The following is a 15,973-nucleotide window of genomic DNA, read 5'->3' on the forward strand; positions in this document are numbered from 1 at the left end:
ACACACACACACACGTGTTCCCTCGACTTCCCCAAAAGCCTGTACATGTTGAAAGCCTTCCCAGGGTCTCCGCTCACGTGACGTCTCGCACCCCGGAGACGAGCCCACGCTGAACCATGGTCATTCTGCAGCAGGTACGGTGGTGGAGAAAAGGCCACGCCGCGCGATGCCGGGCCACGCCACGCCACGCCACGGTAACTGCCGTCTGTTTCCCAGGGCGACTACGTGTGGCTGGACCTGAAAACGGGTCGAGAGTTTGACGTTCCCGTGGGGGCGGTGGTCAAGCTGTGCGACTCGGGCCAGATCCAAGTTCTGGACGACGAGGGCCGGGTGAGCCAGCCCGGACCTCAAAACCCATGGCCCGGCTTTCTCTCCAGCGGCAGTCGCTCACGGCCGCCCGCCTTTTTTTAAATTTATCTCCCGGCAGGAACATTGGATCTCCCCCCAGAATGCCGGCCACATCAAGCCCATGCACCCCACCTCCATCCAGGGGGTGGAGGACATGATCCGGCTGGGCGACCTCAACGAAGCGGGCATCCTGCGCAACCTGCTCATCCGCTACAACGAACGCGTCATCTACGTACGTACGTCGGGGTTCCCGAGTGGCTCCTCCCTCGCTGCGTCCGACGGGCTGGGCTCTTGGGGCAAAAGCGAGCGCGTTCCGCTCCGACAAACGGCGCCGGCCAAACGGTCGGGACGCGCTAAGAAATAACGTTTCCTTTCCGGCCGAGGTCGTCCGGCGACCCGCTTGGGACGGACGGATTGGCCGTGGAAAATTCCATTCCTTCTCCCTCCCTCCCGCCACCGGCCGAAATTAGGGGCGGCGGGAGGACGCCCCTTGATGTCAAGCGCTCGGCGCCAACGGCCCGTAGCCTGACCATTAAGCCCTCGCTCGGCCTAAGCCGTTAAGTTGACCGCTCGCTAAAAATAACGGGAGATGGGGCGGCCCGACAGGCCCTGTTTTTCAAGACGCCATCCGTTGGTCTCCCGCGGCTTCTGTCCAGACCCATTTGCGATGGACGTTGGCAATGAAATGAAAAGGTCCCTTCTTCCCTCCCTTTTTCCCTCCCTCCCTCCATCCTTCCGTCCCCGCTCGGCAGACGTACACCGGCTCCATCCTGGTGGCGGTCAATCCCTACCAGCTTTTGCCCATCTACACGCCCGAGCAGATCCGATCGTACACCAACAAGAAGATCGGCGAGATGCCGCCGCACATCTTCGCCATCGCCGACAACTGCTACTTCAACATGCAGCGCAACGACAAGGACCAGTGCTGCATCATCAGGTGCCCGTTTGTCCGTCCGTCGGTCCGCCGTTCCATCGACCGGCACCGGCCGGACCCGCCGGCCTTTTTCTTGCCGCACCGGCAACCTTTTGTCGCCGCCCGCAGCGGCGAGTCCGGAGCCGGGAAGACGGAGAGCACCAAACTGATTCTCCAGTTCCTGGCGGCCATCAGCGGTCAGCACTCCTGGATCGAGCAACAGGTGCTGGAGGCCACGCCCATCCTGGAAGGTAAAGCCGACCGGGCGGGACGGCGACGACGGGCCGTGGACGCCTCCCTCCGTTTGGCCCGTTTGACCTCCGTCCGTTTGGCCACCCTCCCCGTTGTCCCACCTCCAGCCTTCGGCAACGCCAAGACCATCCGCAACGACAACTCCAGCCGCTTCGGAAAGTACATCGACATCCACTTCAACAAGCGCGGCGCCATCGAAGGAGCCAAGATCGAACAGTACCTGCTGGAGAAATCCCGCGTGTGCCGGCAGGTGCGTCCAAGAAAGGCGTCCGTCCGGCGACTCCTCCCTCCCGCGTCGGCGGGACCAACTCGCCGCCGTCCGTCCATTTGTCTTCCTCGGCAGGCGCCGGACGAGAGGAACTACCATATTTTCTACTGCATGTTGAAGGGCATGCTCCCCGAGATGAAGTCCAAGCTGGGTCTGGGTTTGGCCAGTGACTACTGCTACCTGACCATGGTGAGTCCACGCCGGCCGCCGACTTACGCGGCGCCGGCCGCCGATTTACGCGATGCCGTCCGCCCCGACCGCCAGGGCCGGTGCACCCGGTGCGACGGACGCAACGACCTGACCGACTACTCCAGCATCTTGGCGGCCATGAAGGTGCTGATGTTCACGGAGACGGAGACCTGGGAAATCTCCAAGTTGCTGGCGGCCATTTTGCACATGGGCAACCTGAGATTCGAGGGCAAGTGGCCCCGACTGGCTCCTTCCTCTCCCGGGCGACGCCAGTCCAACGTGGGCGGCTGTGCTTTCTTTCCCTCAGCCCGGACGTACGACAACTTGGACGCCTGCGTGGTCGTCAGGTCCCCCGACCTGGTGACCGCCGCTTCTCTGGTGGAGGTGCGTGCGTTGGCGGAGCGGAAGGAGGCCAAAAGGTTCCCGTGCCGACGCCCTGGGCCCGTGCCTTTTTCAGGTGGAGCCCAAAGACGTGATGGTGTGTTTGACCACTCGGACCCTGATCACCCGCGGCGAAAGCGTGGCCACGCCTCTCAGCGTGGAACAAGGCCTGGACGTGCGGGACGCTTTTGTCAAGGTCGGCGCCGCCGCCGTCAAACGCTTTTGCGGAGGCCGCCATCTTTCGGCTCCGCCCGGAACGCCTCTGGGCTCTGAAGCCGACTCTGCGTTTTTTTGCCTCCAGGGTATTTACGGCAGGTTATTCGTGTGGATCGTGGACAAGATCAACGCCGCCATATACAGACCGCCGTCCTGCGAAGACCTTCACGTCACGCGTCGTTCCATCGGCCTGCTGGACATCTTTGGATTCGAGAACTTTGTGGTCAACAGGTAGGTTTCCGAGACGGGCCGCGGTAAGTCGTCGCCGGTCGTCGCCACGAGTCCAGGAAGCCAGCGTGGTGATTTCTTTGAGCGCAGCTTCGAGCAGTTGTGCATCAACTTCGCCAACGAGAATCTGCAGCAGTTCTTTGTGCGCCACGTCTTCAAGCTGGAGCAGGAGGAGTACAACCTGGAGGACATCAGCTGGCAGCACATCGCCTTCACGGACAACCAGGACGCGCTGGACATGATCGCCAACAAGCCCATGAACATCATCTCGCTCATCGACGAGGAGAGCAAGTTCCCCAAGGTGGGAGGCCACCTTTCCTCCGTTCCCCGGCGCCCGGTGGCGAGCGGCTCGTCGGAGGACAAAAAATACATTTCCGTCCTCCGCCCTCCGTCAGGGAACGGATGCCACCATGTTGTACAAGCTCAACTCCCAACACAAGCTCAACTCCAACTACATCCCCCCGAAAAACTGCTACGAAAGCCAGTTCGGCATCCAACACTTTGCCGGCGTGGTCCACTACGAGACCAGAGGTGAGCGGCCGGCTCTCGCCGTTTTTTTTGGCTCGCCGGTCACGCCGCCGTTCTTGCGTTCCTGCGTTCCAGGATTCCTGGAGAAAAACCGTGACAGCCTCCACACGGACATCATCCAACTGGTGCACTCGTCCAAGAACAAGTTCATCAAGCAGATCTTCCAGGCGGACGTGGCCATGGTGAGCGGCAAACCCAGTGAGCTTTCCGCCTCCGTAGGGCGGGCCGGCGGGAGGTCTCGGAGATGAGTAGATGGCACCCGCACTCTTGGCCATGCTCCGTGCGTGAAATGAAGGGCTAGCTCTTCCGCGTCTCCAGCGTTGCGTTTTTGGGACTGGCGGGAAAAAAAATCCCTTCCTCCTTTTTTTTCCTCATCAGTTTCTGTGCGGCTATCAGCAGCCCAGCACGCCTGCACCCAAGGTAACTTTGGTTGTGCCTGCCCACTGGTTGACCACTGGTCGGCCACTGGTCGGCCACCGGTTGGCCGCCGTCGACGACGCCGGCCGGGACATTCCACTCCTTTGGATCCAACGGGCCCGTAAACCGGCGGCGGCGACGGCGGTCATCCGTAGCGTAGTGCTCCTTCCACATTTCTTCCTTTTTTTGGGCGTGTTAAATCCCCCCTCCTCCAGACCCTGGACATTTGTAGTCATCGTTTTTTTGTCTGTTTTGTGAGTACTCCCCTGTTTTGGCGCCGTGCCCCACGCAACGAAAAATGGTGATACGGGCCGCGTCCGTACGCCGCCATATCGCCCGCTTTGAACCGGATTGGGCGACGGCAAGGGCTTTCCCGACTGACGCGACGATTGTCGTTGGGCGGCGGCAGGGCGCGGAGACCCGGAAGCGCTCGCCCACGCTGAGCAGCCAGTTCAAGCGCTCGCTGGAGATGTTGATGCGGACGTTGGGCGTGTGTCAGCCCTTCTTCGTGCGTTGCGTCAAGCCCAACGAGCTCAAGAAACCCATGGTGAGCCGGCAAATGCCAGACTGTCCTAAAAAGCTGCCTCCAGTCTTCAACCACTCCCAAACTCCCTCGCCCAAAACCTCCCTCCCTCTCACCCTCGCCAGTCGTTCGACAGAGAGCTGTGCGTCCGCCAGCTGCGCTACTCGGGCATGATGGAGACCATCCGGATCCGTCGGGCGGGGTACCCCATCCGCTACTCCTTTGCCGAGTTCGTGGATCGTTACCGGGTCCTGGTGCCTGGCGTCAAACCCGCCCACCTGCAGGTGAACGACGCCAACAAGCCCACGTGGTGACGCTACGCTACATTACGCGTGCTATCACACGACACCTTTCCTCCTCCAGGAGGACCTGCGAGGAACCTGTCGGCAGATCGCGCTGGCCCGACTGGGGAGGCACGGAGACTGGCAGATCGGAAAGACTAAGATTTTCCTCAAGGCACCGAGCGGAACGCCGTGGAGCGGGGGGTGGGGGTGATGATAGGCCAAGCTTTCTCATCAGGCTTTCCCCCCTCCAGGATCACCACGACACGCAACTGGAGTTGGAGCGAGACGAGGGCATCACCGACAAGGTGGTCCTGATCCAGAAAGCGGTGCGCGGGCTCAAGCAGAGGTGGGTGGCTGGTATCAAACCCTCGTCCGCTCTCCTCTCGGCCGCCGTTGCAATTGTTTTTTTTGGGGGGCCTCCCTCCAGGAGCGCTTTCCTGCGACTGAGGAGTGCCGCCACGGTCATTCAGAAGCTCTGGCGAGCTTATCGCTGCCGCAGGGACTACAAAATTGTAAGTGGCGAGCGCCGCCGGGTTTTCTTCGGGGGGTGGGGCTCACGCTGGACTCTTTTGCGGCAGATGCGCGGCGGCTTCCTGCGTCTGCAGGCCGTCTACCGGGCCCGGAAGTACCACAGCGGCTACCGCGCCACCCGCCGCCGCGTGGCCCTCATGCAGGCCCGTTGCAGGGGCTTCCTGGTGCGCCGCGGCGTCCGGCGCCGTCTGGGCGCCGTCTTGACCCTCCAGGCGTACGCCAGGGGCATGATCGCCAGACGCCTGGGCCGCAGGCTCAGGGCGGAGGTAAAAAAATCTTCCCACGTTTACTACTGTTACTTGTTCTACGTCCGCGTGCCTGAGAGACGGGCTTATTTCTGTTGAGGCCGTCACGTCGCCTGCCGCCGTCGGGTGCTCCTCTGGGGCTGGCGGCCACTCGGGAGCGCTATTCGGGGGCTCCTTTTCAAGTGGCACGTGGCCAGCGGCAGCGCTATCTCTCGCGCCTGCGTGTTTGCCAATCTCTTTGACCGCCAACGGCACCGAGAGCGTTCCCGAGGGCGACGGCGGGGAGGGCGACGGCGGGGATGGCGCCGCGCTAACTACGATGGCGTCGTCCGCCGCCGTAGGATCGAGCGGCTTTTTATTTGCAATGGGCCGGTACTCCTTCTCGGGAATGAGTTGGAACGTGGAACCGGCATGGCCCGGCCTTAATGATCTCGTCTCGGCGTCGCCGTGCCAATTTCGGCGCCTTTTCGTTGATTGGCTTTTCGTTCGGGTGATGGCGTTTGCCAACGGGAAAAAGTTCTTTTTATTTTTTTCGGCGCCCCACTCTTTCCTGCGATTGTCACCGCAGAACCCGATTGCGCCATCCACCAGAGTTTGCCTCTTTGTTGTGAGATGAAAGCTTGAATAAATGTGTCTACTTTTTCAACTCTGGGGTTAAAATGTCCCTTTGTCGAGCGGCCTATCGGACCATGATCCCGAGAGGGACCAGACGGCGGCGACGGCGCTTTCCATCATCCGCTCGCCTCCGCCGCGGCGTCCCAAGAAAGCAGCCGGCGGCGGTGGCGGCGGTTTCCGCTCCGGGGTGAGTTTTGTTCCATTCCCTGTAACGAGCCGGGTGCGCTGCGACCTCCCTCGCCGCGCAGCTGCAGCACCGCCTGGAGGCCGAGTCCCAGCGTCTGGCCGAGGAGGAGCGCCTGCGCGGCCAGATGACGGCCGGCCGCGCCAAGGCCGAGGCCGAGCGCAAGCACCGGGAGCGCCTGTCCCAGCTGGCCCGCCGCCAAGAGGAGTGCCGGCGCGAGGAGCGGGAAGAGGGCCGCAGGAAGAAGGAGCTGCTGGAGCAGATGGAGCGGGAGCGCCAGCAGCCCGTGGACCACTCCGACATGGTGGACCTGGTCTTCGGCTTCCTGGGCAACGCCGGACCGCCGGCCGAGCGGGACGGCCGGGCGCCCACCGCCTTCCAGGTGCATTCCCCGAGGACGGCCGGTAGAAGGGGGGGCCCCCGCCGGGTCGCCCCGGCCGGGGTCGGCGTCCACGGTCGTCCATCGGCGTCCTCGTGTCCAGGACCTGGTGGACGCGCCTCACGGCGAGGAGGTGGAGGAGGATGGCGAGTTGGTGAACGAAGCGCTGCCCCTGCCCGACGAGGAAGAGGAGGATCTGTCCCAGTACAAGTTCCCCAAGTTCGCCGCCGCTTACTTCCAGGGCGTCTCCACCCACACGCATGTCAGGCGGCCTCTCAAGCAACCCTTGCTTTTTCACGAGGACGAAGGAGACCAGCTGGTGAGACGCGTGGCGGCGGCGGGGGCGGGGGCTTTAGGCGGGAGGAAAAATCCCCAATCTTGCGCGGCTGCATCCGCTAGGCGGCGCTGGCCGTGTGGATCACGGTGCTGCGCTTCATGGGGGACCTGCCCGAGCCCAAGTGCCAGCTGCTTTTCAACGACGGCAGCGAAAAGATCCCCGTCATGACCAAGATCTACGAAACCCTTGGCAAGAGGACCTACAAGAGGGAGCTGCAGGACTTGCAGCTGGACGCAGAGGTCAGCCGGAATCCGCCGTCCCGGCCGGAGCCGCTCCTCCCTCCCTTCATTTCGCGCCGTCGACCCGAACCCCCCCTCCCCTCATTTCTCACCCAAGCCCCTCCTCCCATCTTTTCTCCCCGCCTACAGAACAGCGCCACGGATAGCCAGAAGAGGAGCAGCGTCCGACACAAGCTGGTGTCCCTCACCCTCAAGAGGAAGTCCAAGATCACCGAAGAGGTGAGCGGAAATCCCGTCGGCTCGCTCGTGGAACGGCGGCCAGAGGCTTGGTGGACGTCGGCAGGTGGCCAGACGGCTGACCGAAGGCGACGCGGGCCTCCCGGGGAACAGCATGCTGGAAGAGCGCCCCACCTCCAACCTGGAGAAGCTTCACTTCATCATCGGAAACGGGATCCTGAGGCCGGCCCTCAGGTGGGTGACCCCGCCAGGGCGAGCGAGCGAACGCCCCGTGCTCCTTTTGAAGCGAGCCGGTCGCTCGAGGGATTCCGTCATCCGCCGCCGCCACCTTTTGACCTTCCCCATCTAGGGATGAGATCTACTGCCAGATCTGCAAGCAGCTCTCCCAGAATCCTTCCAAGAGCAGCCACGCCCGCGGATGGATCCTGCTGTCCCTCTGCGTGGGCTGCTTCGCCCCCTCCGAGAAGTTTGTCAAGGTGAGGCCGAGCGTCCGCCGCCGGGCGCCGCCGCGACCGGTCTAAATGGAGGTCTGCCGGCGCTCAGTACCTGCGCACCTTCCTGGTCAACGGCCCGCCCGGTTACGCGCCGTATTGCGAGGAAAGACTGCGCCGGACCTTTGTCAACCGCACACGGACGCAGCCGCCATCGTGGCTGGAGCTGCAGGTGAGCAAAGAGGCGGGCCGGACCACTCCCGCTTCCGGGTAACGAGCGGCCACGCGCGGGGGGGGGCTCACCGCCAAACCCTAACCCCCACGCAGGCCACCAAATCCAAGAAAGCCATCATGCTGCCCGTGACCTTCATGGACGGCACCACCAAGACCCTCCTGGCGGACTCGGCCACCACCGCCGGCGAGCTCTGCAACGCCCTGGCAGACAAGATCGAGCTGGCCGATCGTTTCGGCTTCTCCTTGTACATCGCGCTCTTCGACAAGGTGGCGGGTGGCGAGGGGGCGGGGCTGGAAGTTTTGCGGGATAGCCTCTGAGGATGGACGCTCCCTTCCGTGCCTCAGGTGTCGTCCCTGGGCAGCGGCAGCGACCACGTCATGGACGCCGTGTCGCAGTGCGAGCAGTACGCCAAGGAGCAGGGCGCCCAGGAGCGCAACGCCCCCTGGCGACTCTTCTTCAGGAAGGAGATCTTCACCCCCTGGCACGATCCCGCCGCCGACCACGTGGCCACCAATCTCATTTATCAGCAGATCGTGCGAGGGGTGAAGTTTGGCGAGTACCGCTGCGAAAGGGTCAGCGGCCGGCCGTCCCTCCTGTCTGTCTGTCTGTCCGTCTGTCCTTCCATCCATCCGTCCGCCCACCCGCTGTCTGTCCTCGCTTGTCTCAAGCACTGGCTTCCCTTCAGGAGGAGGACCTGGCCGAACTGGCCTCCCAGCAGTACTTTGTGGACTACGGCACGGAGATCCCGCACGAGCGCCTGCTGGGCCTGGTCCCATCCTACATCCCCGACAGAGAGGTGACCTCCGCCAAGACGACGGAGAAGTGGGCTCAGCTCATCCTGGCCGCCCACAAGAAGGTGACCGGTGCTCCGTCCGTCCGTGGCGTGGGCAGCCCGCTTGGATTTCCCCGTCAAGCGTCCGTTTGTCTCGGCAGGGACTGTCCGGCAAGAGGAGGCCCGGCGCGCAGAAGGTGAAGGAGGACGTGGTGTCTTTCGCCCGCCTCAAGTGGCCTCTGCTCTTCTCGCGCTTCTACGAGGCCTTCAAGTTCTCGGGTCAGTGCGACCCGCGGGCGCCCGAGCGCACAGCCGGCGCGCGCAGCATTTGACGGGCGCTCCGTCGGCGTGACGCAGGGCCCAGCCTGCCCAAGAACGACGTCATCGTGGCGGTCAACTGGACCGGCGTTTACTTCGTGGACGAGCAGGAGCAGGTCCTCCTGGAGCTGTCTTTCCCCGAAATCGTGGCCGTTTCCAGCAGCAGGTACGGCGGGCGCCGGGGCGGCGCCCTTGGCGGCGAGCACGTCGGGCTCCGTGGGACTTTCTGACGACGGGCGCAAACCTGGCAGGGGGGGGAAACTCCAAGGCCAGAGTTTCACCTTGGCCACCATCAAAGGAGACGAGTACACCTTCACGTCTAATAACGCCGAGGACATCAGGGACCTGGTGGTGGCCTTCTTGGAAGGCCTGAGGAAGCGTTCCAAGTTTGTGGTGGGACTACTGGACTGCCCCAACCCCGGTGAGACTCGGAGAGGAGCTGAGCGTCCGTGTGCCCGTGCACCACCGTCCCCGTGAGCCCACCTCCCGCTCCAGCGCCACCCGTGTGTCTCTTTTGCAATCCCAGCGGGCGCAGACTCCACCTTCCTCAGTTTCTGCAAAGGGGACCTGATCGTACTGGACCAACACGACGGGGAGCACGTGATGAACTCCGGCTGGGCTCACGGGATCAACGACAGGACCAAACGGCGAGGAGACTTTCCGGCCAACTGCGTCTACGTCCTGCCCGCCGTCACCCGACCTCAATACGACATCGTGGTGAGTGGGCGCGCCACGCCGCCCGCCCGCCCGCCGCTTCCGGCGGCCCCTCGCTAACCTTCCCGGCCCGCGGCTACTTCCAAGGCGCTGGTGACCATGACCCCCGACCAGCGGCGGGAATCGGTCACCTCGTCCCAGATGACCCTGGCCGACGGCGAGGATAAGAGCAAGGCCTACACGCTGGAGGAATTCTCCTACGACCACTTTAGGTTGGGACCTCTGGGCGCCGACTGGGTCCCGAACCGCGAGTCCTTCCTTCTTCTTCTTCTTCTTCTTCTACCTTCAGGCCTCCTCCGAAGAGCACCCTGAGCCGGGTGATGATCTCCAAGTCGCGAGGCAAGGAACGTCTGTGGTGCTGCAGCCGGGAGCCCCTCAAGCAGCCTCTCCTCAAGAAGGTCTTGGCCCATGAGGAGCTTTCCCAGGAGGCCTGCCAGGCCTTCCTGGATATCCTTCAGCCAAAGTTTCTGGCTTTCAGGCCTTCTCCCAGCACCGCTTTGACCTAAATGCGCCAATTTGCCTTGGCTTTTCGGTTCCTACTTGATGAGCCTAATCCTAATCCCTAAATCTTGGGCAAGGACCCTTTCCTTTCCTTCCGCACTCACTTTTCAGGCGGGCAATTTTAGAGCGGCGCTCATCCAATGTTCTAACCTTGACGGCCGTCCTACCCGCCATGAAGTACATGGGCGACTACCCGTCCAAGCGGGCGCGCTCGGTCAACGAGCTCACCGATCAGATCTTCGAAGGGGCGTTGAAGGCCGAGCCGCTCAAAGACGAGATCTTCTGCCAAATTGTCAAGCAGCTCACCGACAACCACGTCAAGTGAGAGCCGCCGGTCGCCCCGGTCCTCCGTCACCCCCGGGCCCCCGTCGCCGGGTGACCTTCTCGGTCGGGGTGTCTGGTCAGGTACAGCGAGGAGAAAGGTTGGGAGCTCCTGTGGCTGTGCACGGGCTTGTTTCCTCCCAGCAACGTCCTGCTGCCTCACCTGCAGAAGTTTCTCCAGGCCAAGAAGCACCACCCCCTGGCTCCAGATTGCATGCAGCGTCTCCAGAAAGCCTTACGGTAAAATAGGCGCCGTCCCGCTCCCCGGCCCCGCCCGGCCCCGCCCGGCCCCGCCCGGCTCCGACGCATCTCGCCGGTCTGATCGAGGGTAGGAACGGATCCAGGAAGTACCCGCCTCACCTGGTGGAGGTGGAAGCCATCCAACACAAAACCACCCAGATCTTCCACAAAGTCTACTTCCCGGACGACTCGGACGAGGTGAGAGGCGGAGCCCCCCCAAACCCCCTCGCCCGCTCCGCACCGGATCGCCCCCAATTTGGTCTCGGCAGGTCTTCGAAGTGGAGTCCGGCACCAAGGCCAAGGACTTTTGCCACAACATTTCGGGACGCCTCTTGCTGAAATCCTCGGAGGGCTTCAGCCTTTTTGTCAAGATCACAGACAAGGTAGCGGGAGAAAGTCATCCGGTCGCGTCGCGTCCCTCGAGCGCCGCTCTCCGCCAAAGCGCGCTGCCCTGGCTTTCGGCAGGTCATCAGCGTGCCGGAGGGCGACTTCTTCTTCGACTTTGTGCGACACCTCACCGACTGGATTAAGAAAGCCAGACACGTGAAAGACGGTAGCTCAAAAGAGCAGCGCGCATTTTGAGTAAGCGTCCGTAAGCCTTACTTTTAGCCATGTCCCACCGTGTGCGCAGGTGCGGCGGCGGTGGCGGGGGCGGGGCCTTCGCTGACCTACCAGGTGTTCTTCATGAAAAAGCTGTGGACCAACACCGTGCCCGGGAAGGACTCCATGGCCGACTCCATCTTTCACTACTATCAGGTCCTCGGAGACGCCGAAGAAAATGGGTACGCGCGGCGAGCGCTTCGGGAAGCGCCGTGGCAAAATGCGCGCCTGGGCCGCAGGAGCTGCCAAAGTACCTGCGGGGCTACCACAAGTGCGGCAAGGAGGAAGCGCAGCAGCTGGCGGCGCTCATCTACCGAGTCAAGTTTGAGGACGACCAGTCCCACTTCCAGAACGTGGCCAAGATCCTCAAGGACCTGCTCCCCCAGGACCAGGCCCGACACCTGTCCGCCGACGACTGGAAGAGGGTGAGCTCTGGCGACGGGTGCCACTTTTTGGGGGTTGTTCTTCAAATATTTTTTTCTTTTTTGCTTGCCTTGGGGGGGGGGGGGGGGGATCAGGCCATCATGTCAGCGTTCAACAAACATTCGGGGAAGACCAGAGAAGAAGCCAAACTGTCCTTCCTCAAAATCATCTACAAGTGGGCCACTTTTGGTTCGGCTTTCTTCGAGGTCAAGGTACATGCGGACGCCCGCTCAGACGCTGGTTTGCCGGCTGGGTCACGGGGGCTTTCTCTTTGACGCAGCAAACCACCGATCCCAATTACCCCGAGAGCGTGCTGATCGCCATCAATAAGCACGGAGTGAGTCTGATCGAGCTCAAGACCAAGGTGAGTGAAAACCTCCGCCGGGAGAGAAACCGGAGAGCCGGCATCTCAGTGCGCTATCCTTTTTGGGCAGGACGTGCTGATCACGCACCCCTTCACCAAGATCTCCAACTGGAGCAGCGGCAACACCTATTTCCACATCACCATCGGCAACCTGGTGCGAGGGAGCAAGCTGCTGTGCGAAACCTCCTTGGTAAGTGTGTGCACGGGGGAATCCAAATCCAAGAATTGAGGGATGAGAGAGGTTTAGCTTTGTTGTTGCTGTCAGCAAAAACCAAAAAAAGCTGTAAAAGTCAAGTGAGCAGGCGATAGTGACAAAGGACCGATGTTCGCATCGTGCCCTTAAACCGACCGGCCTGGCAAAAATGTCCGCCAGCCTTGCCGGCCGGGATAGAGCGCTTGAGAATATGAGATGAGATGTTTGGTGGGAAAAGTGGAGCGGCGTCCAATCATTTGATCCCGCTCCCAGGGCTACAAAATGGACGACCTGCTGACGTCGTACATCAGCCAGATGCTGACCACCATGACCAAGCAGCGAAGCTCTCGTGGTGGCGGCGGTGGCAAGTAAGCGGGCGGGCCCCCCCCACACACACACTCACTCGTTGCCTTCCCGTCCGTCGTCCGTCGCCGTCTTCTTTCTCCACTTTGGCTCGCCCATCCCTTTTTGTCCACTTTTAACCAAGCGGAGTAGCTTTTGTTTGTCAGACTTTGTCATGTGTGGGAAGCCCCTCCCACTTTGCCCTCAACGTGTTCTTCTCGTGTAGACGTCAATAAATTCAAATTCAAAAGCCTTTATTGTCATCATTCAGAACTTCGTATAACGAAATTGGTGAAAAAATAGTTTGCCTCGCAGATGTTAGTAAAAACGATAAGATTGAGAAAACTAAAAACAAAACTGGAGAGCAGAGCCACTGCACCCATGCGCGCCGCCATCTTGGATCAAATGACTCTGTGTTCGATTGGACTTCCTTGGGTGGGTGAGTGAGTGCCAGAGAGAGAGAGAGAGAGAGAAACGAGTGCCTAGTTTGGAAAGTGGCGCATAAAAGTAAGGCTGCTTGTTGGCGCCGCTTTTGAACGGTTTCCGTGTTGGCGACGACGACGACGACAACAACGACGACGACAACGATGACGACGCCACTGCTGCGCGTGGCCGTGGTCGGCGCGGGAGCGGCGGGCCTGTGCGCCGCGCGGCACCTTTTGGCCAGGTGCGAGCGCTTCGCGCCCCCCGTCGTCTTCGAGCTCTCCGCCGCCGAGGTGGGCGGAACTTGGTGCTACCAGGAGAGGGTGGGACCAGACGTGCGTAGCAGTATGTACAAGAACCTCAGGTGAGGAGGAGGAGGAGGAGGAGGAGGAGGAGGAGGAGGAAGGTGCTTTTGGAAGCCGAGAACTGGCCGGGCCAAGCCCACCCCCCGGCTTGAAATTGTCGTGCAGGACCAACATTCCCAAAGAGGTGATGATGTTCCCCGACTTCCCTTTCGATCGACACCTCGCCAGCTTCCTGCCCCACCAGGAGGTGCGGCGCTACTTGGAGGACTACTGTCGCCACTACGACATCCGCCCGCACATCAGGGTAAGTTTCCCGTCGGGTGCTCTTTTCCGCCGTACCACCTTTTTCCGCTTTTGCGTCCGCCGCTCTTCAAGTGGAGAGAAAAAAAAACGGCTGCCCGTCATCCATTTCCACCACAAGTAGACTTAAAGGAGCGCAAAGTCGAGTTTGCCTTAGTTCTCTGGTTCGCCTCGAGTGGCGTCCCCGCCTCCCGGTCGATCTCCTGCCACGAATAAATTTGCTTGGGAATTCAGTTCGACAGCACGGTGGATCAAGTCAAGCCCACGGTCTCCACGACGGACGGCGCCCCCATTGGCTGGGAGGTCACGGTGCGCCACGGAAAGGGAGGCCGGACGGTGGATACCTTTGACGCCGTCTTTGTGTGTTCCGGGTGAGAGCGGACGGTCGAGTCCCCCGCCATTGCCCCCGCCATTGCCCCCGCCACCGCCGCTCACGTCCTTTGTCTCTCAGGCATTACTCGGAAGCCGATGTCCCGGACGTGCCCGGCCTCCAAAACTTCAAAGGCGAGCACCCCGCCGACGGTACCCGTCCGTCGCCCGTCCGGCTCGGCGTCAGCTGACCCGACCGCCCCGCCGTCGGCTCGCCGCAGGCCGTATCCTGCACAGCCACGCTTACAGGAGCCCCGAATCCTTCTCGTCACTCTCGGTGGTGGTGTTGGGCGCCAAGGCGTCCGGCGTGGACATCTCCCTGGAGCTAGCCAACGCGGGCGCGCGGGTACGATGGCTTCCCGGGAGGCCCGGAGGGATCCAGGTCAATGGCCCCCCCTCCCATTGCTCCTCTTCGCCCCGGCAGGTGACCCTGAGCCACCGCGGTCCCGCTTTGAGCGCCGGCTTTCCGGCCGAGATCCGCCAGTCCAGTCCCGTGGCGGGCGTGGAGAATGACGGGCAAATCCGCTTCCAGGTGGGCCCGAGGTTCGCCGTTAACCCCCCCCCACCCCCCACCCCCCACCCCCCCCCAAACCCCAACGTGGCCCTGGCGGCTTCCTGACGGCGCGCTCCGCACGGCTGGCTTCCAGGACGGCTGGCGGTGCGCCGCCGACGTGCTGCTCTTCTGCACGGGCTACAAGTACAGCTTCCCCTTCCTGGACGCCGCCGGGCTGGGTTTGGAGATGGACGAGCGGCTGGTGGCGCCGCTTTACCGCCTGATGATGCCGCCCGCTTTCCCGTCGCTGGTCTTCATCGGGCTCTGCAAGCAGATCTGCCCCTTCCCTAACTTTGATTGCCAGGTGAGACGGGGTGGGGCAACGGGCCGGTGCCCCGGCCATCTTCGGAGCTTCATCGTTATGGTGGCTTATGATGATGATGATGATGATGATGATGACGATCCACCGCGGTCCCCAGGTGCGCTACGCGCTGGCCGCGCTGTCGGGCTCGGTGACCCTGCCGTCCCGCCAGCGGATGGAGGCGGAGGCGCGGGACGCGCTGCGAAAGAGGGCGGACGCCGGCGCGGCGCGCCGCCACCTGCTGGTTCTGGACGACGACCAATGGGACTACCTGGCCTCGCTGGCCGCCGCCGGCGGTTTCTCGCCGCCGCCGCCGGTGGTGCGCCGCCTGTACCGGGAGGTGCGGCGACGCCGGGCGCTCCGCCCCGACGACTACCGGCGGAGCGAGTACCGGCGGCTGGACGACCAACGGTGGCGGCGGCTGGACCCCGCCCCCTGATGCCGTTTCGACCGGCTCCGGCGCCATCTTCCCGATCGTTGCCCCGTCCGAGGCGATTGGGCAAATGTTTGAATTTGGTAGCGAGCTCCTTCGCTCGAATAAAGCAGATCCACTCGGCGCAAATTGAGTCGTGTCATCCGTCTGTCATGATGACCCGGGAGCCCCGCGGGGTAAAGAGGGGTCCCCGCCGGACGGACGCGTTCTTAAGTGGCTTAAGAGCAAAGCGCCCCCTGTTTTTGCGGCAATGTGCGTCGCTGGCAGACCATCTGCTAGAGCGAGCGGCGGCTGGAAAAGTACAGCAAGGGAAGGTGTTTTATTACTCCACGATCGGCCATTGATGATCACGCCGAGTTCCATATTTGTGTACCAATAGTGTTTCACAACACGAGTGTGTGGGGGAGAGAGAGAGAGAGAAACCACGTGTTTGTGTTCAAGCTAAAGTGTGTGGACGAGTCAGAGTGTGTGGGAAGGGGGGAGTGAGAGAGAAAGAGAGAGAAAGGGGGGGGGGGGCGCTAGTCCGGGACGGTGGACTCTCATTCACATCTGGCTCTTTTTGTCAGCCGTCCATATGCGTC

The 15,973-nt window shown here is 62.2% G+C and overlaps 2 protein-coding genes across 4 annotated transcripts; both read left to right on the forward strand.

The window, feature by feature from the left end:
• Position 1: 1 nt before the first annotated feature.
• LOC144067731 (unconventional myosin-VIIa-like) lies at positions 2-12,961 on the forward strand. Of its 3 annotated transcripts, XM_077591617.1 has the most exons (48): positions 2-134; positions 217-330; positions 428-580; positions 1,101-1,285; positions 1,391-1,512; positions 1,621-1,763; positions 1,857-1,970; positions 2,046-2,199; positions 2,278-2,354; positions 2,428-2,547; positions 2,653-2,798; positions 2,886-3,096; positions 3,191-3,326; positions 3,399-3,505; positions 3,702-3,743; positions 4,150-4,287; positions 4,389-4,547; positions 4,627-4,719; positions 4,799-4,893; positions 4,975-5,059; positions 5,126-5,344; positions 6,187-6,504; positions 6,605-6,820; positions 6,901-7,077; positions 7,207-7,296; positions 7,361-7,488; positions 7,604-7,730; positions 7,798-7,917; positions 8,013-8,186; positions 8,265-8,492; positions 8,606-8,776; positions 8,854-8,971; positions 9,050-9,176; positions 9,262-9,431; positions 9,537-9,727; positions 9,812-9,936; positions 10,014-10,171; positions 10,393-10,546; positions 10,631-10,786; positions 10,879-10,984; positions 11,056-11,169; positions 11,252-11,339; positions 11,418-11,542; positions 11,626-11,811; positions 11,905-12,021; positions 12,090-12,173; positions 12,244-12,363; positions 12,640-12,961. In XM_077591617.1, the coding sequence occupies exons 1-48, from the start codon at positions 117-119 to the stop codon at positions 12,736-12,738; spliced, it is 6,618 nt and encodes a 2,205-aa protein (XP_077447743.1). In that variant the 5' UTR covers positions 2-116; the 3' UTR covers positions 12,739-12,961. The 3 variants fall into 3 exon arrangements, with proteins under 3 accessions (XP_077447743.1, XP_077447744.1, XP_077447745.1); XM_077591618.1 differs by lacking the exon at positions 3,702-3,743; XM_077591619.1 differs by lacking the exon at positions 12,640-12,961 and having other exon boundaries at positions 11,418-11,461; positions 11,543-11,811.
• A 47-nt stretch (positions 12,962-13,008) lies between these two features.
• On the forward strand, positions 13,009-15,521 carry LOC144067733 (uncharacterized). Its single transcript, XM_077591623.1, has 8 exons — positions 13,009-13,495; positions 13,602-13,740; positions 13,971-14,107; positions 14,188-14,240; positions 14,327-14,451; positions 14,530-14,637; positions 14,753-14,962; positions 15,078-15,521. Exons 1-8 carry the CDS (start codon positions 13,296-13,298, stop codon positions 15,396-15,398), a joined length of 1,293 nt encoding a protein of 430 aa, XP_077447749.1. The 5' UTR covers positions 13,009-13,295; the 3' UTR covers positions 15,399-15,521.
• The last annotated feature ends 452 nt before the right edge of the window (positions 15,522-15,973 follow it).

This window comes from Stigmatopora argus, chromosome 22, assembly GCF_051989625.1.
Source record: "Stigmatopora argus isolate UIUO_Sarg chromosome 22, RoL_Sarg_1.0, whole genome shotgun sequence".
Classification (NCBI taxonomy): domain Eukaryota; kingdom Metazoa; phylum Chordata; class Actinopteri; order Syngnathiformes; family Syngnathidae; genus Stigmatopora; species Stigmatopora argus.